The following is a 25,516-nucleotide window of genomic DNA, read 5'->3' on the forward strand; positions in this document are numbered from 1 at the left end:
TTAGCACCCTGGGTTTTCGGGGCTTTAGCATGTCTTGAATCCTTCATTCCACATTTCCTGCATTGGATTGGATATTGGCCTAATCTCTATCATATGTTGGATCCCTATACTCGAGTTCTAGGTCTTATTCTCTTAAAGACCATTTCTTTGGCACTGTCCACGCTTGTTGCATGAGCTGTTTTGAGTTTTTTCTTCAGCTGAGCCAGTTTTGCAGTGTGCTGCTTTGCATCCTTGTGTTTGTCTGTATAATAGCCCTGCTTTGAGGACAGATTGGGTCATCCTGTCCAGTGGGAGCGGGAGAGATAGATAGTGTGCAGAGCTACTCAGGAAACAATTTGGGTTTTCATGGCACCCTGCTCAGTGGTAGTTGGAAAAACTTAAAAAGTGAATCCAATTCTCATGCCATACTTATCCTAGCAATAACCTGAGTAGTTGAGTATTTCATTTTGCCAGTGTGTGCATCTTGGGGGTCGAACACTGTTGATTTTTCTTTAACTTCCTGAGGCTTTATATCTCTGGGTCACCCCCTTCCTGTTCAGCTTAGAGTTAAGTGGATAAGCAGAGGAAAGAAGGGATTTGGTCATGGGCTGCCAGTCCACTGTTACTAAGACCCTGCAAGCTATGAAGATGGATAGGTGATGATTCTAATTGTCCCATAATCCCCTGTTCAGTAGAGATGGCATACATTATGAGATAATAAACTGAAGTGCTTCATTTCTTCATGCCATTTAAAAACTTAATTTTGCTTCCATACTTTCAGAACTGGCTTATCTGGATATATATTTTTAAACCACATTGCAAGTTGAAAAGCCTGTGTTGTTTTACAAGAATCCAAACGTTTATAGCACAAGGATTATAGGGTGGCTAGGTGTACCACCAAGCAATTCTTTGCTTCACTCAAATATTTATTTTAGGGTTCTTTCCATAAAAGAACTTCCTGTACCCTCAGTAAAATACATACATACACACACACACACACACACACACACACACACACTGCATTCACTCAGGATATCAAGAGCATGTCTCCTCCATAAAGAACATTTGAGGTCTTTAATACCCAGAGTGTTCTACTTGAGGTATGTGAAATAGTCATTGTGTGACATTTTCTGTGAATGAGGTAGTTTTCTCCAAAGGCAGGTTAGTAAAGTAGAAATCATGTGCACTTCCTGACAGAGTGGGCCCAGGTCCCCATTCCATTTTCCATCTCCTAGTGGCCATGTGAACTTGGCCAAGTTGTGTAGCCCCTTGGATCTTTGAGTTCTCATACATAATTTGGAAAATACATACCATCTGCTTTGTAGAAATCCTGAAAGGCTGAAATGGAAGTAGTGCTCATAAATACTGTGCCAGGCTCTTGGAAAGCACTCTGCTCATGGCAGCTGCTACTACCTTAGTCTATTTCCTACTCACATTGCACAATTATGCTAGTCAGACCCACAGCCATAATACTGAACAACTATTTTGTCTCTGTCATCTCTCTACCCTTAATTTTGTGCAACCACTAATCAGTTCTCTATCTCTATGCATTCACCTTTTCCATAGTGTTGTATGAACAGAATCACAGTCTGTGGGATGTGACCTTTTTCACCTGCTTTCTCTCACCCAGCATATTGTCTTTGAGATTCACATGAATTGGTGCATGTGGTTGGTGTATTTTTACTGTTTAATATTACTCAAATATACAGATGTGCTGGAGTTTATCCATTTCATTGAAGATTATTTGTAAATCTTTGTACAGATTTTGGTATGAAGAAAGTAAGTACCTAGGTAGAGTTATTTGGTCCTCTGGAAAATGTATTCATAACTTTGTAACTTCTGGGTTGTTTTCCGAGTTGCATTTTAGTCTCATCAGTACTTAGCATTGTTAATCTTTTGATGTTTTTTAAATTTTTTTATTGCCCCAGGGTTATTGCTGAGGCTTGGTGCCTGCACTATAAATCCACTGCAACTGGTGGCTTTTCTTTCTCCCACCCCTCCTTTTATTTTTGATTAAGCAGAAATTGAAAGGGGAGGAGGAGATAGAATGTGAGAGAGATAGAGACCTACAGCCCTACTTTATCATTGGTGAAGCTTCCCCCACTGAAGGTTGGGACCAGGGCCTTGAACCCCAGTCTTTGTGCTCAACTAGATGTGGCACTACCTATCCTCTCAGCCTTTTGACATTTTTAGTCATTTCTATAGTGGTGATCTGGTATTGTGTAACTTCATTTACATTTTCTCTAAGGTTACTTATGTTTCTTTGGCATTCTTATATCTTTGATAAAGTTGTATTCAGCTCTTTTGTCTCATTTTGATGGGCTTTGTTTGTTTTTATTGAAAGGACATTGCTAGAAAATTTTATATTTATATGGTTTCAAAGGTACAGCCTTTGAAATCAAGTTGAAGGTTATACCCCAAACAGCAGAAAAGCTGCTTTTTCACTTTGAAAGACTACTCTTTGCTGTGTGTGTGTGTGTGTGTGTGTGTGTGTGTGTGTGTGTGTGTGTGTGTGTGTGTGTGTGTGTGTTTTCCTTCAAATCACTGTATTGGGGAAGATAGTGATTGACAAGACCATGGATATCACACGGATACAGCTTCTTAAATGGCTCCATGATGGGTGTGTGTACATCACAGCCACTGCCAACTGCAGTCTTTCTGCTCCATCACTGCCTTTTCCTTGAACCCTGAAACAGAAAAACACACACACTGGAGTGATCTCAGGAATGCATTTTCCCTCAGGTGAAACTAAGCAAGCCAATAAGGACACTTGATAAATATACTTCTACTTTACAGGAAGTAAAACCATTCTAATGAATGGTGATTAATAGCTTAATGAGTTAATGAAGCACCTAATCAGCAAGGGAATATATTGTGCCCCCTCCCACCAAGTTGTGGACATAAAATCTATACCTTATGCTCGGGGGAAAAAAAAAAAAAGAAAAGCTGTGCATAGGAGAGGAATTATCTAAAAGCAATTTAAAATAAAGGCACCATTAAATTTTTTATTTAACTCCCATTTAAGATTATCTTTGCCAATTCTCCTTTTTTGATGATTAATTCAACTAGCTTAATTAATTGGACCAATCATATTTTCAATTAACTCTATATAATATATAATTTATGCTAAAATTTATATGCACTATGTCTGAGGTAAGCCAGAGGTTGACCTACCTAATGTCAATCCCAGGCTCCATAAACAGAAAAAAGCAAAACTTTGTTATTTTTAAGTAGAGGCAGTGAGACAGAGAGTGAATAAGACCACAGCCCCAAAGTTTTCTTCAATGTAACAAGGGCCAAGCTCAGATCTGGGTCACACACATGGCACGCTTTCCAAGTGAGCTAGTTCAGCATCCCCAAAAAGCTTTGTCTAGATAGGCAACTGGTATATTCGTCGTTTAAAGACTTGAAACACTTAATATAATTTATCATCACCTTGTTGCTCTCTCATGCCATAGGTTCCAGAACCTGAGGCTTTCCTAACTTTCATCTTATTGTTTGGCAATTTTCTGTTTACAATATGGTGATATTGTAGTCTTTAAACATTGGTCCAATAACACTTTTTGGGGAGGGGATTATAAGAATGTTGTTCACGTGGAAGCTATAAATGAAGCTCAAATACTTCTATTGTATAGAGCTATAGTTAAAGAGATTCTGGGCCAATCTAACCACCTAACTTGGCTCCTCTGATTGTCCACTGTGGTCATTTATTAAACTAACTCCTGTTTCTATCTCTATAACTTGACAGACCCATGCCTTTTCCATCCAGTCACCTTAGCCTTTGTGATGCTTGGTGGTCTGTTATCTGTGAAGATGTTGATACTACATGTAACAGTGCTACAGCTCTTATAATTGCAAATTGAGAGAAGGTACAGAAAACACTTTGCATAGGACCTGGCCCATAGAAAGAACTCAATAGGGGCTGGGGAGATAGCATAATGATTCTGCAAAAGATTTTCATGCCTGAGGTTCCCAAGTCCCAGGTTCAACCCCAGCCAGTTTGAGAAGAGCTCTCTAGTATCTCCCTCTCCCTTCCCCCCTTTTCATTAAATAATGTTTTGTATAATATATATCAATAGCTCTTAGTGTTGTTTCTGGCACTAGACTTGTTCAGTCTGCAATAGCCAGGCATTTTTCTTCACTGAGTCAATCTCATTGACAACCCTTTAAAAAAAAAAAAAAAAGCCAAAGTACTTTAAAGGGTTGACAGGAGCATACATATAAGTAACACAAAAGTGTTTATAAATGTGTCATTATCTATTGCATTTGAGATTGAGTTTTCCTCTCTAGCCAAGATGGTCATTAAAAGTTAAGGCAAGTTTACAGCGAGCGGGTCACTCACTGGCTTTTCTTAATGTTTGTGCAAAAGAGCCAGCCTTCCTCTAATCTGACTGTACATCAAAATGAACACCAGAAAGTTAATGATTGCAGTCCCATCTGACCTGCAGGTTCCATTTCTTATGCTTATTCATTTATTTGTCATCACTGGGGCTTTATTGCTTTGGGCTTCTTGACTTTTTCATACAGGATAAGAAAGGCAGAGAGAGAGAGAGAGGAAGAGAGGAAGAGAAGGAGGAAGAGACACCAAAGTTTGTTTTGCTGTTTGTTTTTACCAGAGCACTGCTAGGCTCAGGCTTATAGTGCTGCTGGGGTTGAATTTGACACCTCGTGTGCCTCAGGCATGAAAATCCATTTGCATAATCATTATGCTATCTCCCCAGCCACACCAGAGCTTGCTGTTAGGTAGTAGGAGTCAGGCTTGAACCTTGCTGGCACACATGACAGAGCAGGCACACTAAGCAGATGAGCTATTTTGGTGTCACTGATGGGTTCCTGTCAAAGCAGTATTTGAATGAACATTCGCTTTCTCCTAGTCTGTCTCCTTGTCCCTCAGAGCTGAAGAAAACAACCTGATCACTTTTAATCAGTTTATTAAACACGAGGCAGTCTGCTGATTGACTTTTAATCACATTCTGCCAATCTCTAGGCGTTAATCTGTCGTTTATTATGAAAATCACAATTTGTATTCTGGGAATTTTTTTTAATAAAGAGAAAGCAATAGTGGAAAATAATCAAGGCAGATTGTATGCTTTCAGGAATATCTTGTTTTGAAGGATCAAGTGTGTGCTAGCTATGAGCATGTGAATTCTCTCTGGCTATCCTAGGGCTTATTTACTAATATGAATATTACCAGAGCACCACTCCACTCTGACTTATGGAGAAGCCAGAGATTAAATCTGGGATCTTGGAGTTTCAGGCATGAGAATCTTTTTATATAACCACTATGCTGCCTTCCCAGCCCTTACTCTTTAACTGGTTTAAATTGGATTTGGAAGATATCACAACGAGAAGCAAACAGACCTTGTCTGTTTTAAATGGCTATAAAGTTGTAGCCACTTGAATATTAACTCCAGTCCTCCACCTGTTGTCCTCACTGGATGGCATTCTTCCATCTCTGACAAGCAGATGTTAATTTTAATCTAGCTAAGACAGTTGTAAATCTCATTTGAGGCCTAGCATTGAAGGTCACTACCTATAGCCACTTAACATCTGACCAAAAAAAAAAATTCAGAAGCCACTGGCTAGCTACTATCTTTCCTAAAACTGTTCTGTTTCTATTAAAAGAGTGTATAGTTTAGAAGCAGAAAGAAAAAAAAACTCAACTATTTTTTTTAGAATTTTTTTCTTTAATTAATTTATTTATTCCCTTTTGTTGCCCTTGTTGTTTTATTATTGTAGTTATTGATGTTGTGTTGGATAGGACAGAGAGAAATGGAGAGAGGAGGGGAAGACAGAGAGGGGGAGAGGGGGAGAGAAAGACACCTGCAGACCTGCTTCACCGCTTGTGAAGTGATTCCTGTGCAGGTGGGGAGCCAGGGGCTCGAACTGGGGCCTCGGGGGTCCTTACTCTGGTCCTTCACTTAACCCGCTGTGCATCTGACTGAGTGTACATGTTACAGTGCACAAGGACCTGGGTTCAAGCTTCCAGTCCCCACCTATAAGGGGAAAACTTTGTGAGTGGTGAAGCAGTGCTACAGGTATCTCTCTCTGTCTCGCTCCCTGCCTATCACCCCTTCCCTCTCAATTTCTGCCTGTCTCTATCCAATAAATAAATAAAGATTAAAAAATTAAAAATGATGACGTTACCTTCTTCACCTCATGGTTAGAGCTTGAGGGAATCATGTTAAGTGAGATAAGCCAGAAAGAGAAGCATGAATATGAGATGACCTCACTCATAGATGGAAATTGAGAAATAAGACAGAAAGGGAAACACAAAGCAGAACTTGGACTGGATTTGGTGTATTGCACCAAAATAAAGGACTCTGGTGTGTGGGGGTTGCTATCAAGTCCTGATGCATGATGGTGGAGGAGGGACCTAGGCTGGGAGCTTGCTGTTTACAGAAAACTGAGTAATTTTACATATGTACTAACAATGGTATTTACTGCAAACCATTAATCTTCCCAATAAAAGTGTGAATCATCAGAACATACTTAGTAGTAATGCTTATTAATTTATATAAAATACAGAAACCTCGCAATAACAGTTCCATTTAAAACAGTCCTTTATGATATCATAATATATTCATAAGCTATATACATTGCACTTATGCCATGCAATATTAAATATGCCCTAACTATGTAGCATTTATAAAAATTAAGAGTAAAAGGGGAGTCGGGCAGTAGAGCAGCGGCTTAAGTGCACATGGCTCAAAGTGCAAGGACTGGTATAAGGATCCCGGTTCCAGCCCCTGGCTCCCCACCTGCAAGGGAGTCTCTTCACAGGCAGTGAAGCAGGTCTGCAGGTGTCTATCTTTCTCTCCCCTCTCTGCCTTCTACTCCCCTCTCCATTTCTCTCTGTACTATCCAACAATGATGACATCAATAACAGAACAGTAATAACTACAACAACAATGAAAAACAACAGGGGCAACAAAAAGGAAAAATAAATAAATATAAAAAAATTAAGAGTAAAAATAAAGTATTTACATACTCAAAACTACTGAACATCTTTGAAATTCAATAGTTTGCCAGTGCAGGCCCATGAAACAGCTCACTTGGATAGTGTGGTGCTGTGTATCTCTCTGTCTTCTCTGTCTCTATCTAAACAGTGTTGTTGCTCTTGTTGTTACTAATAGTTTACAAGCACACTCACTGTCCTTTAATTCTGGAAAAAAGAATGCCAAGAAATTTCAGAAAACATAGAGCTAGGTCAGTATGATAGAGCCTTTTGAAGGTCTTCCTGTCATAGTAGTGCTGCGAGCAATGGAAACTGTGGTCCACACCACTCCCCTTACATCACACCCATTGATCCGTGGGGTACAGGAGGGTAGAGAGCACCTTCACAGTGCTAGGGACACCCCAGCATCTGTGTCTTGGCCGTCATCTGGAAGCAGGCGCTCTCCCTCACCTGCTGTCACCCCACTCCCTCTTTTCTCCTTCTCCAGGTTGAATATGTGATCAAGTGTGACATGTCAGCTCTGCAGAAGATCCTGTACCGCCACATGCAAGCCAAAGGGATCCTCCTCACAGACGGGTCCGAGAAGGACAAGAAGGTACAATGCAGCAGATGGTGGTGTGAGGTGCCCTCCCACACCCTGTACTGACTGGGAGCCATGACACTGAGTGTTTCCAGGAAGCTTCCCAGATGACACCAGCTTGTTCCTGCACACCCAGCCCCGCTTGTAACTGCCAGGGCACACTCTTAGCCTCTTCATACGCCCTGCACTGGGGCAGGAAGAGTTTAGGATTGTGGATAGGAGTTTCAAGGTTCAGTTACCTGATCTACCCACTTCCATAGATTTCTGCCCTGATTATGAATCTTGATTTATTGATTCTTTAAAAAAATACTTTTTAATTTACTGTAATTTTTTAATGATTTATTTAGTTATTGGATAGAGATAGAGAGAAACTGGGGCCATGTGTTGGTGCACCCGGTTGAGCACACATTTTGCAGTGTGCAAGGACCTGGATTCAAGCCCCCATTCTCCAGGAGGGGAATTTGCTTCATGAGTGATGAAGCAGGTCTGCAGGTTTCTTTCTGTCTCTCTTCCTCTATATCTTCCTCGCTCCTCTCAATATATAGCTGTTTCAAATTAATAAATATAGGGAGTCGGGCTGTAGCGCAGCGGATTAAGCGCAGGTGGCGCAAAGCACAAGGACAGGCAGAAGAATCCCGGTTCGAACCCCGGCTCCCCACCTGCAGGGGAGTCGCTTCACAGGCGGTGAAGCAGGTCTGCAGGTGTCTTTCTCTGCTCCTCTCTGTCTTCTCCTCCTCTCTCCATTTCTCTCTGTCCTATCCAACAACGATGACAACAACAATAACTACAACAATAAAACAACAAGGGCATCAAAAGGGAATAAATAAATAAAATAAAATAAATTTTTAATTAATAAATATAATTAAAAAATTTTAAAGAGAGAGAAATTGAGAGGAAGTGGGGAGAAGAGAGAGGCCTACAGCACTACTTCACTACTCGTGAAGCTTTCCCCCTGCAGGTGGGGATCTGGGGCTTGAACCTGGACCATGAGCATTATAACATGTGTAATCAACCAGGTGTCCCATTACCTGACCCCTTGCTTGACTAATAGATTGATTACCAGCTCAGCTCTGGCTTATGGTAGTGCTAGGGACTGAACCTGGGACCTCAGCCTCAGGCATGAAAGTCTCATTTGCAGAACCATTATGCTGTCTCTTCCACCCTGTATTGGATTAGGAAGAAAGGAACACCCAAATAGTCTGTGTCACCTGAATAGTGAGCACTGCTCCCATCAGTTCTATAGAATATATATATTCTCCTGAAAATGTGGAGCATAGTCTCAGAAGGTTTCAAAATCAGTTGTGCCCTCTGGGTTTCTTGTCTTCCCAGAATCACAAGGAGTTAGAAAGATACTCAGGTCAGAAAGTCCACAACTGGAAATTATTTCTGCCTGTGGAATACCTTAGTCACAAGAGAGATGTTGGTATCTGAGGAACTGCCATCATATATCATTGTATATCTATAGTGTACTATATTCATATTAGCTTTGAACAGTAAATTGTACAGATTATTCGTGGACCTACATCCCTTTTCTCTTTCTGTAGAAGTCTTCTTGTTTTCCCCCAATATTTGATTTATTTTAATGAGAGAGATACAGAAAGATACACAGAGGGGCCAGAGCCCTGCTCAGCTGTGGCTTATGGTAGTGCTGGGGATTTAACCTGGAACCTCAGAGGCTTTGAGAGTCTGCTGCATAGCCATTATTCTGTCTTCTTAACTCTTATCTAGTGCTATTTATTTATTTATTTATTTATTTTAATGAGTGAGAGAGATAAAGAGAGAGATAGAGAGCAAAAACCTGCTCAGCTCTGGCTGACAGTGGTGCAAGGGATTGAACCTGGGACTCCAGAGCCTTGGACGGGAGAGTGTCTTTGTATAACCTCCATGCTCTCTCTCTAGCTCTAGGAGCCGCTTTCTCAAAAAACCAGAAGTGCATCAGTTACTAATATGCCCAATTTCTGATTCTCTCCATGTTCTCAGGGCAAAGGAGGAGCCAAGACTCTGATGAATACCATCATGCAGCTGAGAAAGATCTGCAATCACCCCTACATGTTCCAGCACATTGAGGTGGGGCTTCTGCTTGTGCTCTTCCTCTCAGGGCTGCTTTAAAGGGGAGCTGGGAAGGGACTGGAGTGTGTGTGAGTGTTGAAGTAGCACAGTAAGGTGTCTGATGGCCAGGATTAGCCAACACACATTTCCCGGGCCATCCTCATTGGCACCCAGCACTTGAGCATCTGGAGTTTTATAACCACATGTCTCCAGCAGCAGAATGCCATACGCTCTGGCTCACTGTGAGGGTTTGTGTAAAGTGCTGCAGATTGCCTTGTGATGGCGGCAGCTCTGAAATTGAAGAGAATGATAAATATATCCAGGTTCCTCAGAAGGATGCTGTGGGGGGAAAAATACATATATATTAAGATAATGTATTTATATACCCAATGAAAAACAGATGTGCTCAAAATATTTTCTTTGTAAAAGACACCAGCTTGAGCCCCTCTCTTCGATCCATTGTTGCCTTGCTGGCTTTTGCCACTGGGATGTAAATCTGGGCTTCTATGCTAACACACTGGTCTCTGGGAAGCAGTTTTATGGGGAGAGGATGTTTTCCACATGTTCAGGACACATGAATCCTTTGCCAGTTTGTCAGAGCTTCACTGCAGTCAGAGCACTCCAGTAGAGCAAGAGGGAAGAGACACAGCAGAAAGCAATGTTTTTTTCAGGGGTGCTGGGGAGCCCCAGGATCCTGGTGTACTTTGTTTCCACTTTCTGCCACAAAGGACCAATCACCTCAGGCTGCACCAGTTTACTTCCTGCCACCTGCCTTTTGGAAATGGAAAGGTACCACTCAGAGGAGAAAGAATGAGTTCATAGGGCTGGCAAGGTCACTCACCTGCATAGTACAGCTGCTTTGCCATGCCCAGGACCCAGACTTGAGCCCAGCCCCCACTTCCCTGGGGGGCACTTCAGTGATGTGATAATGTCTCTTCCTCTCCCCTGCTTTCTCCGTCTCTAGCTTTCTCTACCTGAAAATGTCACCCCAGCAACAACAAAAATGAATTGAAATACTGCTTTGCATTTTTTTATAGAAACAGAAATTAAGAGTGGAAGGGAGATAGAACCCTGTAGCACTACCTCACCATCTCTGAAGCTACACACACACAAACACACATGGGGACTAGGGGTTTGAACCTGAGTCCTTGCACATGGTGGTAACAAGTGCACTCAACTAGTTGTACCACTGCCCAACCCCAAGTTGAAATATTCTTAACTTGGATGATTTTTCTTCCCCATTTTTGGTAATCAGGCTTGTTTGGTGTTAAGTATTTATAGTTCATCCTCCCCCCCCCCCCCAGTCTGGTATCCTGTTCCACCTCTGACAGGGAATTAGAAAGACACTCCCTGCCCCCCCCCACCCCCCAGAGCACTGCTCAGCTCTGGCTTATGGTGGTTCTGGGAACTGAACCTGGGACTTTGGAGCCTCAGGCTTGAAAGTCTCTTTGAATCACCATTATGCTGTCTCCTATGCCCATAGAAAGACTCTTGACACACTGCAGTAGTCTCCATGCCCAGAGCGTGAGAAGCCTTTAAGTAGAATGACAATACTGGGGCTAGACGGTGAAGCACCCCAATGAGCACACATGCTACTATGCCCAAGAACCCAGGTTCAAGCCCCTGATCCTCTCCTGCAGGGGAGAAGCCTAGGAGTGGTGAAGCATGGCTGCAGGTGCCCCTCCATCCTGATTTCTCTATCCAATAACTAATAAATAAGATATTTTTTAAAGGACAACAACAATAAAGAAAAGCAGCCCCATAACGAAGGCATAGCTGTGTAGACATACAGGGAAAGGGGCGTGCAGTGTGCAGGGGTGGTGCCCCTCCCCCAGAGGCCGGATGACTGTCATTTTCTGCCATTCCAAGCTCCCCTGTGCTTGATGTGCCATCAGCTTATGGCAAATGATCACATGACTCTCAGAAGTGGGGACTCCTTCCCACAGAGCCTGTGGAGCACAGAATGGCATGCTTGACAGATGGACAATCCATGCTGGCTGTGTGGGGGACACTGGAAGGACAGTGTGACACCCTCCCACCATCCCAGTTCCCCTAAAAATAATGTCACAATATTTACTCTGATGTGTAGAGCACTTTACAGTCTTGGGAGTCATGAAAAATCAGTGCCAACCTATCTTTCTTCCTTTCTTTCTGTGTTTGAGGGGTAAGGTGGTGGTGCACCTGATAGAGCACACACATCACCATACCTGGTGCCCTGTAGTGGGGCAGCTTCTCAAATGGTGGAACAGGGCTGCAGGTGTCTCTCCTCCTCTCTGTCCACCTACCGCCCACCCCCAGCTTTCAACCTTTTTCAAAACAGAAAGAAAAGGGAAAATAAAATGGCCACTGGTGGAGCTCTGCAGGCACTGAACCCCAACTCATAACCCTGGTAACTAAGATAGATGATAGATAGATAGATAGATAGATAGATAGATAGATAGATAGATAGATAGATAACCACATTTAAGGCATGCTTGGTCATGTCATGGAGGAGATAGGGACTCCTATTTCATACATGTTTACAGCATCTGGGAAGTATGGTGGCAGAGAGGGTATAGGAAAGAGGCTCTAGCATCACCCACACACTTAGGGTTTAAGCAGCAGTCATGAGAAAGAAAGGCTTTGATTGGCAGGTTGAGGTGTACATTGAGCCCACTATGGAAGGGACATGAGGATTGGCTATACTCAGAGTCACAATGTAGGGGTTGGAGAGAGCTCAGAGTAGAGCACATGCCTTGTCATGCCTGGGGCCGGGTTAGAGTCCTGGCACCACATGGGAGTGCCATGGCACCATGGGAGAATTCATTGCTATGTCTCTCTCTCTCTCTCTCTCTCTCTCTCTCAGATTTATTATTTATTATAATGAGAACAAGGGGGGAGAGAGAGAATAAAAGCATTACCCTGGGGATCAAACTTGGGAAGTCATGCTTGAGAGTCCAATGCTTTATCTACTGTACCACCTACCAGCCCCTCTCTGCTTCTCCATTTCTCTGTCTGCATGAGAAAGTCAGCTCAGGAACTGTGAATTTGGGTATGCCTAAGAATCTGTGGTGGCAAAAAAGGAAGAAAAGAATTAGTATAAAATCATAGTATGTGTGTATGTGTGTGTGAGAGAGAGAGAGAGAGAGGGAGAGGGAAAGGGAGAGAGAGAGAGAAAATATGAATCCGGGTTCATTTATTTTAGGCTCATCCTTTAGTCTAGACTCGGCATCCCCTGTGGTACATCCCTGGGTTGGTGTGGACCCCCCAGCCCCTTCCTGTCTTGGTCCTGGGACAGTAGGTATCCTCTGGCTCTTCAGTGGTCTTCTCATCATCGGTAAGTCTGAAGACCTGCAGAAACCCACAGGATGTATTTCTGGAAGTCTGTCTGAAGTCAAAGACACCAAGATTCTGATTCACCCTGTAGCCTATATCTCCTTCTCATTCACGATTTTGTGTAACCATGCTCCAGAAATGGCCAACAGGACCACACTAAGAGAGGAGTTTGAAGCCAGTGTCTTCTCATTGGGTAACATATTCTCTCTGTTTTTAAGGAGTCCTTTGCTGAACACCTGGGATATTCCAACGGAGTCATCAATGGGTAAATCTAAGACATTTTTTTTTTCTGATGCTTTTGCTGCTGATGATCTTCTTCCTCCTTCTCCTCCCCTCCTCCTCTTTCCCCTTTTTCTTCTGTTCCTTCTCATTTTTCCCCTCCTCCTTCTTCTCCTTCCCCTCTTCCTCCTCTTCCCTGTTCTTCTTCTTCTCCTTCTAAAAGTGTGACTGGGACCTCCCTGAGCTCCTCTCCCCCCAGTCTCTGTTAGCATATATGTCCACACAGGTGGCCTCCTCAGACCTTTCTTTGCTCCACAGAGGATGCAGGTGTGACTACCATCGTGCTGTCAGCATCCCCTTCCCCAACTGCAAAGGCTGAAATCACTCTGTGCCATGAACAAGCAGCCACTCACAGGACATAGATGGAATCTAGAAGCCTCAGTCACATCCAGGTGCTCAGACAACATTTCTGAGATCACCAGGTTGTTTCTAGGCACCTGTAGTGTGGCTGGGGCCCAGAGATAACTCATCTTTCTACATTTACAGTCTTAGATGTTAACAAGCACAAGAGAAAATTACTCTAAACAGGGCTGATTTCACAGTCATTTGCTGGCATATGGCATGTATAAAAACCTTTTCTTTTTCATCTGCAGTGGATATCAAAGGAAAACACACCTTGTGATGGTATGGAGAAAAGAACTTTGCCTTTGTAGAAAGTCTCTATTTGGGGCTAGGGAGATAACATCATGGTTCTACAAAAAAGGCTCTCATGCCTGAGGCTCTCGGGTCCTAGGTTCAATCCCCTGAACCACTATAAGCCAGAGCTGAACTCTGATAATAAGTAAATAAATAAATAAATATTGTCTGAGCTCTTATAATAAATAAATAAATAAGAAGTTTCTGTTTAGCATCAAAATCATTTTATTGTTAGGATGTAGGGTGTGTTCTTGGACCCCAAGGGTACCAAGTGTGGCTGAGTTCAGAAGCTGGACTTGGAATGATCAGCCCCCACAGATGACACTTGATTTCCAGAGCAGGTGGCAGCATAGGAATGAAGTCTGCCAAAGTCTGCTGTTAGCTAAAGGGTTCACATCTTGTCATGATTCTGTTGTTATAATTGTTGTCTTATTATTTCTTCATTAGTGGTGGGGGTTATGAGAATCTGAGCATCACTCTGGCACAGGCAATGCCTGGGATCAGAATTGGGACCTCATATTTGAAAGTCCAATACTATTTTTCTTTCTAGTTTTTTTTTTTTTGTTTTTTTTTTACACCAGAGCACTGCTCAGTTCTGGCTTATGGTGGTTCCAGAGATGAACCTGGAACTTTGGAGCCTCAGGCATGAGAGTCTTTTTGCACAACCATTACCTTATCTATGCCCTCTTTCTAGTTCTTACCATAGTTTGTCATTGCCCGTTTTGAAGGCAAGGATTGAGTTTCCCTTGTCAGTCTACACATGCCTAGTATTGTCTTTAGCAAATAGCACATGTATTTGTGTGCTATTTGCTAAATATGTATTTGAGTGATTTTGAAGTACCCTGAATGCTTCTTCCCTCCCTTCCTTCCTTCCTTCCTTCCTTCCTTCCTTCCTTCCTTCCTTCCTTTCTTTCTTATTATTTGAGAGAGAAATTGAGAGAGGAGTGGGAGATAGAGAGGAAAGAGAGACAGAGATACTTTCAGCCCTACTTCACCATTTGTGAAGCTTCCCTCCTGCTCATGGAGACCAGGAACTTGAACTGGGTCCTTGCACACTGCAGTATGTGCACTTAACCAGGTGCACCACTGCCTGGCCCTTCCTTTTTTTTTTTCCCCCTTTTTTCTTTTCTCTGGTGGTGTGATCGTTTGACATGGTTTCTCAAAGCCTCAGTCATGAAAACTTTTTTAGCAGAACCACTATGCTCTCTCCTCCTCCATCCTAATTAATAGTTTCATATAATGAGTAAGCAGAGAGGAAATACAACAGCTCAGTGCACATTCAGAAGTGTGGGTATTACAAACGGAAAGCGGGGAGAATTATAGGTGAGACAGAGGCAGAAAAGGAAAGTGAGGAAAACAGAAGGTTTTCTCTCTAAGTTGTGTCCCAATGCCTTGGGGATCCAACACAGGGCATATGGATGCTGCATAAATGTGTTTTCTTTTTCCAGTGAATTCCCTGATAGTTTCACAGTTGTCCACTCACGCACTCACTGTGGTCTGTAATGGGTTGTTTGGGGAGGGGGTGTCAGACATGCTGTGCAAAGCTATATCTGTATTGGATTGATCCTGCAAGAAGACTGCAGTAATACCGTCTTCTTGTTTTGCATTTCTGGGTTCAGGGCCGAGCTGTATCGGGCCTCAGGAAAGTTTGAGCTACTTGATCGTATTCTGCCCAAGTTGCGAGCGACTAATCACCGAGTGCTGCTTTTCTGCCAGATGACGTCTCTCATGACCATCATGGAGGATTACTTTGCCTTTCGGAACTTCCTCTACCTGCGTCTGGATGGTGAGTGCAGCCACCATGGGTTCTTGGACTCAGGCTGAGCCAAAAGGAGAGAGTTAGCTAGCAGGGTGGGGCACAGCTCTTCTGGGGAACAGCCTTCATAGCCTCCAGCTTAAAAACAGGCTAAGTTTTTCTGGTTCCCTGAGTCCTGCCTATGAGTGAGGTCATCCTGCATTGTCCTTCTCACTGGGACTTCTCTCACTTAATATGATTCCTTCAAGCTCCACGCAGGGGCAATGACTTTATTATTTTTTTTTTTTTGGCAATGACTTTATAATTAACAACTGAACAATGTTTGTTATATATATATATGTCACAACTTTCTATTTATTTTTTATTGTAATGGCTTACAGTAAATACTTACAGTAAATACAGTTGTTTGTACATGTGTAAAATTTCTCAGTTTTCTACAAAACACTCTAACTCCCAGCCTGGGTCCTCCTCCACCATCTTGCACCAGGACCTGAAAGCCCCCCCAACTCTCAAATTCAATCCCCCAGCACCACCATCACTAAGAGCTGAGCAGTGCTCTGGCAATAAATAAATAAATAAATAAATAAATAAATAAATAAATAAAATGAGGAGGAGGAGAAATAGGAATAGAAGAAAAATGGGAATTTAGGAGTACCTAAAATACTTTATGATTTGGAGACTAGAGATTGAAGGCACTAGACTTTTTCATACTTTTTAAAAAATTTTTTTTTGACTTTTTTTTTTTTTTTTTAAATTTAAGAAAGGATTAATTGACAAAACCATAGGGTAGGAGGGGTACAACTCCACACAATTCCCACCACCCAATCTCCATATCCCACCCCCTCCCCCGATAGCTTTCCCATTCTCTATCCCTCTGGGAGCATGGACCCAGGGTCATTGAGGGTTGCAGAAGGTAGAAGGTCTGGCTTCTGTAATTGCTTCCTCGCTGAACATGGGCGTTGATTGGTCGGTCCATACTCCCAGTCTGCCTCTCTCTTTCCCTAGTAGGATGGGTCTCTGGGGAAGCTGAGCTCCAGGACACATTGGTGGTGTCTTCAATCCAGGGAAGTCTTAAAATTTTTTTTAATATTTATTTTATTTATTTATTCCCTTTTGTTGCCCTTGTTGTTTTATTGTTGTAGTTATTATTGTTGTTGTCGTTGTTGGATAGGACAGAGAGAAATGGAGAGAGGAGGGGAAAGAAAGATAGACACCTGCAGATCTGCTTCACCGCCTGTGAAGCGACTCCCCTGCAGGTGGGGAGCCGGGGTTCGAACAGGGATCCTTATGCTGGTCCTTGTGCTTTGCGCCACCTGCGCTTAACCTGCTGCGCTACAGCCCGACTCCCGACTTTTTCATACTTTTTCATAGACCTAGGCTGGGAGAGATAGCCATAAATTGAGAGGGAGGGGGTGATAGACAGAGAAAGAGACAGAGAGACACCTGCAGCCCTGCTTCACCACTCATGAAGTTTTCCCCTGCATTTGGGAACCAGGGGTTCAAACATAAGTCCTTGTGCACTGTAACATGTGCACTCAACCAGGTGCACCACCACCCAGCCCCTCTTGCTTGCTTTTTTTTTTTTAAAAAAAAAAGGTCTTAGTTTCTTTTTTTTTAATCTTTTTTAATATTTATTTATTCCCTTTTGTTGCCGTTGTAGTTATTGTTTTTGTTACTGATGTCGTTGTTGGATAGGAAAGAGAAATGGAGAGAGGAGGGGAAGACAGAGAAGGGGAGAGAAAGACAGACACCTGCAGACCTACTTCACCATCTGTGAAGAGACTCCCCTGCAGGTGGGGGAGCCTGGTGCTGGAACCCAGATCCTTATGGAGGCCCTTGCACATTACGTCACCTGCACTTAACCCGCTGTGCTACCACCCGACTCCCTCTTGCTTGCTTTTTGAAAGCATCATTTTTAGTTTTGATGGTATAGAAAGAAATTGAAAGTGAAAGGGGAGACAGACACCTGCAGCACTGCATCACTGCATTAGAGCTTCCCTCCTGCAGGTGGGAACTGAGGGCTTGAACCTGGTTCCTGTGTACAGTATTATATGTGCTCTCAGTCAGGTGTACTACAACCTAGTCCTTGTTTGTTTGCTTTTTTAATATATATATATTTAGTATTTATTTATTCCCTTTTGTTGCCCTTGTTGTTTTATTGTTGTAGTTAATATTGTTGTTATTGATGTCGTCATTGTTGGATAGGACAGAGAGAAATGGAGAGAGATGGGGAAGACAGAGGGGGGAGAGAAAGACAGACACCTACAGACCTGCTTCACCGCTTGTGAAGCGACTCCCCTGCAGGTGGGAAGCTAGTGCTCAAACCAGGATCCTTATACCAGACCTTGTGCTTGGCGCCACCTCCGCTTAACCCGCTGCACTACCACCCGACTCCTTAAAGTATATATTTTAAAATGAGAGAGAGACCAGAGCCCTACTCAGTTCTGGCTGATGGTGGTGCTAGAAATTAAACCTGGGACCTCAGAGCCTCAAGCAGGAGAGTTGTTGTTGTTGTTGTTTTGTTTTCTTTATTGGGGGGCTTAATGGTTAACAGTCGAGAGTAAAATGCAGTAGTTGTTACATGTGTAACATTTCTCACTTTTCCACATAACACTAACACTCCACCTAGGTCCTCCTCCACCATCATTTTCCAGGACCTGAACACTCCCCCTAGCCCCCACCCCATAGTCCTTTACTTTGGTGTAATACACCTTCCCCACCCCCAGAATCTTTATACTGTCTCTAAGGCCCACTAATACCAGTTTTTGTCAAATGCAGTATTTCAAGTTTATGTTAAATGCCAAATTTGAGGGCAGGGCAGATAGCATAAAGGTTATGCAAAAAGACTCTCATACCTGAGGCTCTGAAGTCCCAGGTTCAATCCCCCACACTACCATCAGCCAGAGCTGCTCAGTGTTCTGGTAAAATAAACAAATAAATAAGATAAAATAAATCTTGAAAAAAAAATATGAAGTTTGTGTTCCATTAAAACGTTTTGTTCTATTTTTAGGCTAAACTTTTTGCCTCACCCCACCATTAATTAGATGAATGGTAATAGACTCCCTGCTGACATGCTTTGCATTCTTTAAAAAAAAAAAAAAGTTATGTATTACCAAGAGAGAGATGAGAGAGAACTAGAACAGCACTCTGGTATGTGCAACGCTAGGGACTGAGCTTGGGACCTCATGCTTACAAGTCTAGCCTTTAATCGAGCCACTGTGTCTGCTCCCAGGCCTTTTGCTGTGCATTCTTCTACTAAACTAGAGCCTCTTATAGTCTGCATGTTAGTGCATTGCAATTTTTTTTTTTTTTTTAGATAGGGGAGAAGTTCCAGAGGTAGAACATAGGGGCCTCTTAAATTTGGTTAGTCCTTGAGCTACATCACCAGCAGGCACTGCTGATTTTTAAATAAATTATACTTTCTGTCAGATTTGCTTTTTTTTTTTTTTTACCAGAGCACTGCTCAGCTCTGGCTTATGGTGGTGCGGGGGGATTGAACCTGGGACTTTGGAGCCTCAGCTGTGAGAGTCTCTTTGCATAACCATTATGCTATTTACCCTCTGCTGATCTGCTATTTTTTAACTCTTATTTACTACTCCACTCCACCCCACCCCACCCAACAAGCCACTGAAAACAGATGCATGACTAAATAAATGCTAATTTTGATTTTTTTTTAAATTTATTTTGGATAGAAACAGAAATCAAGAGGGAAGGTGGAGACAGAGAGGAAGAGGGGGAGAGAGAAACACCTACATTACTGATTCACAGCTTGTGAAGCTACCCTCCACCCCCACAGGTGGGGATCAGGGACTTAAACCTGGGTCCTTGAATATTTCAACATGTGTACTTAACTGGTGCACCACCAGTCGGCCTCTAAATTTGATTTCCTAACAGTTGTATCCCTGCAGTCTGTCCCTTTGAGTGATGTGTCTGACAACAATGTCTTGTCTTGGGATCTCATCTTTAAATTCTCTCTATGAGGGGAGAGTTTCACAGCCTTTCCCTGTGTTGCCAGGTGTAAGGCAGACATAGCTTTTACAGCTCCACAAGGGTGTCCTGAGTCACAATGGTTGATACTTAGTGATATTTAAAGTCTCAGCTTTTTATTTTTGTCCTTGGAATATTCAAGTCTTGAAGCTGGCATGAAATTATTTCTATGAAGCATGTCTCTCTCATGTTCTCTTGCCGGACTGAGAGAGCATCTTTCCCAGTCTGTTGTTTGCTATCCTTATTATTTACCCTCATATGCATAAAAGGCAATAAGCATTTATGAAATGCCCATTACACATGGGATCCCAGGCAGGGTTCTTCCTGTGTAGGATTTAATTTTCTCAATAAACTGTTACCCCTGTTAAGTGAGCTACTAATGTGACTCCCACTTAACGGGTGGGTAAGCAAAGGCTCAGAGAGAGTTCATTGGCCAGAGGTTCCACAGGAAGTAGTAAATGATGAAATCAGGTTCCTACTTAAGCTTCTGCAATCCCCAGTCAGCCCTTCATCAGTAGGAGCTGGGGAGGGAGTGTCCTGAGAGAGAAGGCAGAGGTGTGGAGAGTTAGGTTGGGGACAGACCTTATAGGACTCTCCTCACCACCCTGAAATTGACACATCACCACCACTACCACCACCACCCCACCTCTAGAAATACAGGTTGCTTCTCTAGTGACCAGTCCCACACTTCTCATGGATCAATAGCAAGTGTTGACCAAGACATGCAATACAGATGAGCCATACATGTCACCAAGGCTCTTCCCATTAGGTTGGATGGAACAGACAGAGCCAACTCCATGTGGTGACACAGGCAGACTTGAGAAGGTTGTACCAGACCTTATGCCAAAAGGGGACAGCTATTCATTCCAGGTATGAAGAGAATCAATGAGCCAAATACTCAGTATACACAGGACCACATTAGTAGATATTTCTATCACCATCCACTACACCCAAGGTTTTGTTTGTTTGTTTGTTTGTTTTTTGTCTCCAGGGTTATTGCCGGGGTTTGGTGCTAGCTCTGAGTCCACTGTTCCTGGTGGCCACTTTTTCCCCTCCCCCCCATTTTATTCCATAAGACAGAGAGAAATTGAGAAGGAAGGGAGATATAGAGAGGCAGAGAAAAAGATACTTGCAGACCCGTTTCACCATTTCTGAAGTGTCCTTGCTGCAGGTGGGGAGCAGGGGTTCGAACCTACATCTTTGTGTTTAATACTATGTGCACTTAACTGGGTGTGCCATTACCCAGCTCCCCCCACTCCTAAGTTTTTTTTTACATATTTATTTATTTATTCCCTTTTGTTGCCCTTGTTTTATTGTTGTAGTTATTGTTGTTGTTGATATTGATATTGTTGTTGGATAGGACAGAGAGAAATAGAGAGAGGAGGGGAAGACAGAGAGGGGGAGAGAAAGATAGACACCTGCAGACCTGCTTCACCGCCTGTGAAGCGACTCCCCTGCAGGTGGGGAGCTGGGGGCTTGAACCGGGATCCTTACAACAGTCCTTGTGCTTTACACCACCTGCGCTTAACCTGCTGCACTACCGCCCACCTCCCACCCCTAAGTTTTAATTGTTCACATGACTCTGGCTTTCTTGTTGTCAAATTGGATCTCTCCAAGATTTGACTAGAGGATGAGCAAACCCCTGATGAGAGGCAAGTCAGTTTCCTCTGCAAAGGGGATGGATGGCTCCTACACAGAGTAGCCCCTGTTTTGTGGTAGATAGGTTTGGTTTTTGTAAGAAAATAATTCTTGAGTGAGAGCCAGTGGCCAAATTCTATCCCAGAAGACAGACATTTCCCAAAGCTACTGAGAATGAGTTAAAGTTAGTTCTGGTGAGAACCTGGCAGAAGTGATATTTTTTTTCTGGTAGGTTCTGAAACTCTCAGCATAATTGTCTTCACTAGGAATTGCCTTCTTGGTTATGTGCTTTAAAAAAAAAATTTTTTTTTTGCTTAATTTTATTTTGTTTATATTTGATAGAACAGAGAAATTGAGAGGGGAGAAGGAGAGAGAGAGAGAGAGAGACCTGCAGCACTGCTTCATGCTCCTGAAGCTTCTCACCTGCTGATGGGGACCAGGAGCTTAAAGTCAGGTCTTTGTACATAGTAATATGTGTGCTCTGCCTGAGACCTTGGAGCCTCAGACTTGACAGTCTCTTTGCATAACCATTGTGCTATCTACCCCCACAAGTGAATTAACTTTTAAAAAAACTAATTCTGAAAATAAAAGAGTAAAAAAGACACACACATACACACAAATCACATTGAGTGTCCCTCTACTCCAAGTCCAAATTCATTTTTTTAATTTTATATACACTTTTAATTTATTTATCTGCCTCCAGGGTTATTGCTGCGGCTTGGTGCCTGCACCACAAATCCACGTCTCTTGGATGCTATTTTTTTCCCTTTGTTTTTATTGTTGGTTATTATTACTGTTATTGATGTTGTTGTTGGATGGGACAGAGAGAAATCTCAAGAAGAGGGGAAGACAGGGGTGGGGGTGGAGAAAAAGATAGACACCTGCAGACCTGCTTCACCATTAGTGAAGCTACTTCCCTGCAGGTGGGGAGCCGGGGGCTTGAACCAGGATCCTTAAGCTGGTCCTTGCGCTTTGTGCCATGTGTGCTTAACCCACTGCGCTACTGCCCGACTCCCTCTATACACTTTTTTTTATCATTTTATTGGGAGTTACTGGTCCACAGTATAGTTGTTGACACATAGCTACAATCTCTCATCTCCCCGTGATGGGTGTCTGCAAAACACTCTCACCCCCAACTTAAGTCCTTTTCTACCATCATGCACCAGGACTCCAAATCTCCCTCCCACCAAACCCCTCCCTGCCCACCCTCCCCAACGCCCTTTGCTTTAGTGCAATACACCAAAGCCAGTCCAAGTTTTACTTTGTGTTTTCCCTTTTTAGTTATTTATATATTTTTTTATTGGAGGGGATTAATGGTTGGCAGGGCCAAGCAGGCTGCTAGACTCAAAATCTCATGTAGAAAAGAAACCACACTCTGAAGAATGTGGCTTTCTTAAGGGAGAGCCTCTGCAGGCCTGTTCTGCTGTGTATCAGGGGAATTGGTTTCTTTTTCCTTCCCCAGGAGGGGATTTACTATTTCCACTCAATGGGAAAAACAGATTCTCTGTGTTTAGGAACTAAACCTTCATTGTAACTTGATTCCTTTACCTGCAGCCACTGAGATGCTTTAATTTTCTGAAGTAAATTGCCGGTTGATTTCCTCCCTGGAAAAAGAAACAGCAGGGAGCAAGCAGTTAGGGGCTATTGTATAACACACAGCTAGAGCCAACCCCCAACACCCCACCCCCCAAAAAATAGCCCAAATATCCAAGGTTTATAAAACCTCACCATTACTCTTTGCTAGTAAATTGAGTGCAGATGGGATCTAGCACCTTTTTTCTCCCTTCCCATCAAGCAATTCATGAAATGTCTGGGTAACTAAAGTAGAGAGGTACATGGCATGTGATACATGACTAATTTGGAATGCAAGTGTGGGTGCTCTAGTCCCCACTAGCCATAAGGATGGCGCAATGTGGCAGGCTTTGCCTCTTTCTGTTCCCTTTCCCTTCTGGAGTTTTCCCAGGCACCCTGGAGTGAGCCACCCCCTGGTGGATTCTGGGTACTCTGCCTGGTATTAGTCATTAGTCCACAGTCACCACTGAGCAGTGTCAACATGATAGGCACAATCAGTCTATTTATTTATTTATTTATTTATTTTATTTTATTTTATTTAAATTATCGTGGCTTCAGGTCTTGCTACCCAGGTTTAAAATGTTCTATTCCCAGAGGCCAGGTAGTGGTGTACCCGGTAAAGTGCCCACATTACCTTATGTGACTACCCAGGTTCAAACCCCTACTCCCCACCTGCAGAGGGGAACCTTTAAGAGCAGTGAAACAGTGCTGCAAGTGTCTCTCCCACCAACCCCTTCAATTTCTCTCTGTCCTATTTGCAGTATTGGAAGGGAGGAAAGGAAGGCCAGCTTTCAGGAGTGTTGGAGTCCTTGTGAAGGCACCAACACCAGCAATAACCCTGGTAGCAGTAAAAAAAAAAAAGTTTATGGTCGGGTGGTGGCGCACCTGATTGAGCACACATTTTACAATGCACAGGGACCTGGGTTTGAGCCCCCAGACCCCACCTGCATGGGGAGAGCTTTGTGAGTGGTGAAACAGTGTTGCAGGTGTCTCTCTGTGTGTCTCTCCTCCACCTCCCACTTTCCCTTTGATTTCTGGCTGTTGCTATTCAATAAATAATGATAATATCCCCCAAAGTGTGTGTGTGTGTGTGTGTGTGTGTGTGTGTGTGTGTGTGTATACACACCATTTTTATGGTGCCACCACCTAAATCATGCTCAGCTGCTAACCAAAACTTTAGTAGACCATGATTTCCTTTCACTTTCTGTTCTCTTGACATAGTCCTGAATCTACTACTCAACAGCAAAGGCTCTTTGGCCATTGTCATAATAATTTTTTGGTCTGTTTGCCGAATAGAGTGGACATTTTCAAGTACAGAAAGAAATTCAGGATGTTGGTATGCCCTTTTACATTAACATGAACCTGTTGTCAAGTTGGTGAAGTGACAGAGGGGCCCAGTCAAAAATATCTAGGTTCTTTCAGCATTTCAGAATGATGACTAGTGTAGGTGAAAGTGGTCCTTTTCCTAACACAAGAGGCATGAACTGATCTAAGACAGTCTCGTGTACTCTTTTACTGAAGTGTGTGTGTGTGTGTGTGTGTGTGTGTGTGTGTGTGTGTGTGTGTGTGTGTGTGTGTGTGTGTTGCAAAGTGTAGGCAATTGCTATCAGAAGGACAGCACCCTGGGGTGGGGGGAGGATTCCTTCACTCCCTACTTCAGGAGGTCTGAAGAGAATTCTCATGGAAGCCAGAATGTTCTGTCTAGCTTAGGCTTCATGTTCAGCTGGGAGTTAACCGGCAAATCTTTTCACAATTCCTCCCAGGCACCACCAAGTCTGAAGACCGAGCTGCTTTGCTGAAGAAATTCAACGAGCCGGGCTCCCAGTATTTCATTTTCTTGCTGAGCACAAGGGCGGGTGGCCTGGGCTTAAATCTGCAGGCAGCTGACACGGTGGTCATCTTTGACAGCGATTGGAACCCTCACCAGGTCAGTACAGCTCTGTGCTGGGTGTCCAGGGCACCCTGCTTGGGGGGGACCCAGATCTGAGTTTCCTCACTCAGCTGTGGGGGTGGGAGGCAGTGTCCTTCCCTAATGAGGGGGCCTTTTTTCCCTGAGGACACAGCCCTGTACATTTGTCTGGTTTTGTTGTTTGTTTAAATCTCCCTTGGAGAGGAGATACTATAGGGTATTATATGTGCTCTGACAGCTCAAGTTTGGTAGGCTGGGGGAGGGTTGAATGGTGGCACACCCAGTAGGGTGCACATGATACCTGGTGTGCAAGGAGCCAGGTTCAAGCCCCCAATCCCCACCTGCCAGGAAGAAACTTTGAGAGTGGTGGGCAGTACTACAAGTGTCTGTCCTTCTCTCTGTTCCTCTCTATTTTGTTCTCTCACACTGTATAAATATAAGTAAAGGGGATGCAGGCAGTGGTATACTTGGTTAAGTGTACATGTTACCATGCAAAAGGATGTGGGTTTGAGTCCCCACTCCCCACATGAATCCCCACTCCCTACCTACAGAGGGGAAGCTTCACAAGCAGTAAAGTAGGTCTTCAGGTGTCTCTCTCTCTCTCTCCTCTCCACTTCTTTCTTTCTATCTTATCTAATAAAAAGTAGAGGAAGGGGGGCCAGGTGGTGGCACACCTGGTTGAGTGCACATGTTACAGTTCTCAAGGACCCGGGTTTGAGCCCCCCGTCCCCACCTGGAGGGGGAATGCTTTGCAAGAGGTGAAGCAGTGTTGCAGATGTCTCTCTGTCTCTCCCCCTCTATCAACCCCTTCCCTCTCAATTTCTGGCTGTCTATCCGATAAATAAAATAGATAATAAT

The 25,516-nt window shown here is 43.3% G+C and overlaps 1 protein-coding gene across 8 annotated transcripts in view; it reads left to right on the top strand.

Annotated features, from left to right (window-relative positions):
- The window catches only part of SMARCA2 (SWI/SNF related, matrix associated, actin dependent regulator of chromatin, subfamily a, member 2), a 277,308-nt gene that overhangs the window by 125,102 nt on the left and 126,690 nt on the right, over positions 1 to 25,516 (top strand). For all 8 annotated transcript variants that reach the window (XR_009552039.1, XR_009552040.1, XM_060199759.1 and 5 more), the window contains exons 20-24: positions 7,425 to 7,532; positions 9,498 to 9,584; positions 13,100 to 13,146; positions 15,416 to 15,582; positions 24,513 to 24,676. Coding sequence is in view for 6 of the 8 variants with exons in the window: in XM_060199759.1 (XP_060055742.1) it covers positions 7,425 to 7,532; positions 9,498 to 9,584; positions 13,100 to 13,146; positions 15,416 to 15,582; positions 24,513 to 24,676 (573 nt within the window). In the remaining 2 variants the exon portion in view is untranslated. The remainder of the gene's footprint in view (positions 1 to 7,424; positions 7,533 to 9,497; positions 9,585 to 13,099; positions 13,147 to 15,415; positions 15,583 to 24,512; positions 24,677 to 25,516) is intronic.

Source organism: Erinaceus europaeus, chromosome 10 (assembly GCF_950295315.1).
Source record: "Erinaceus europaeus chromosome 10, mEriEur2.1, whole genome shotgun sequence".
NCBI lineage: Eukaryota > Metazoa > Chordata > Mammalia > Eulipotyphla > Erinaceidae > Erinaceus > Erinaceus europaeus.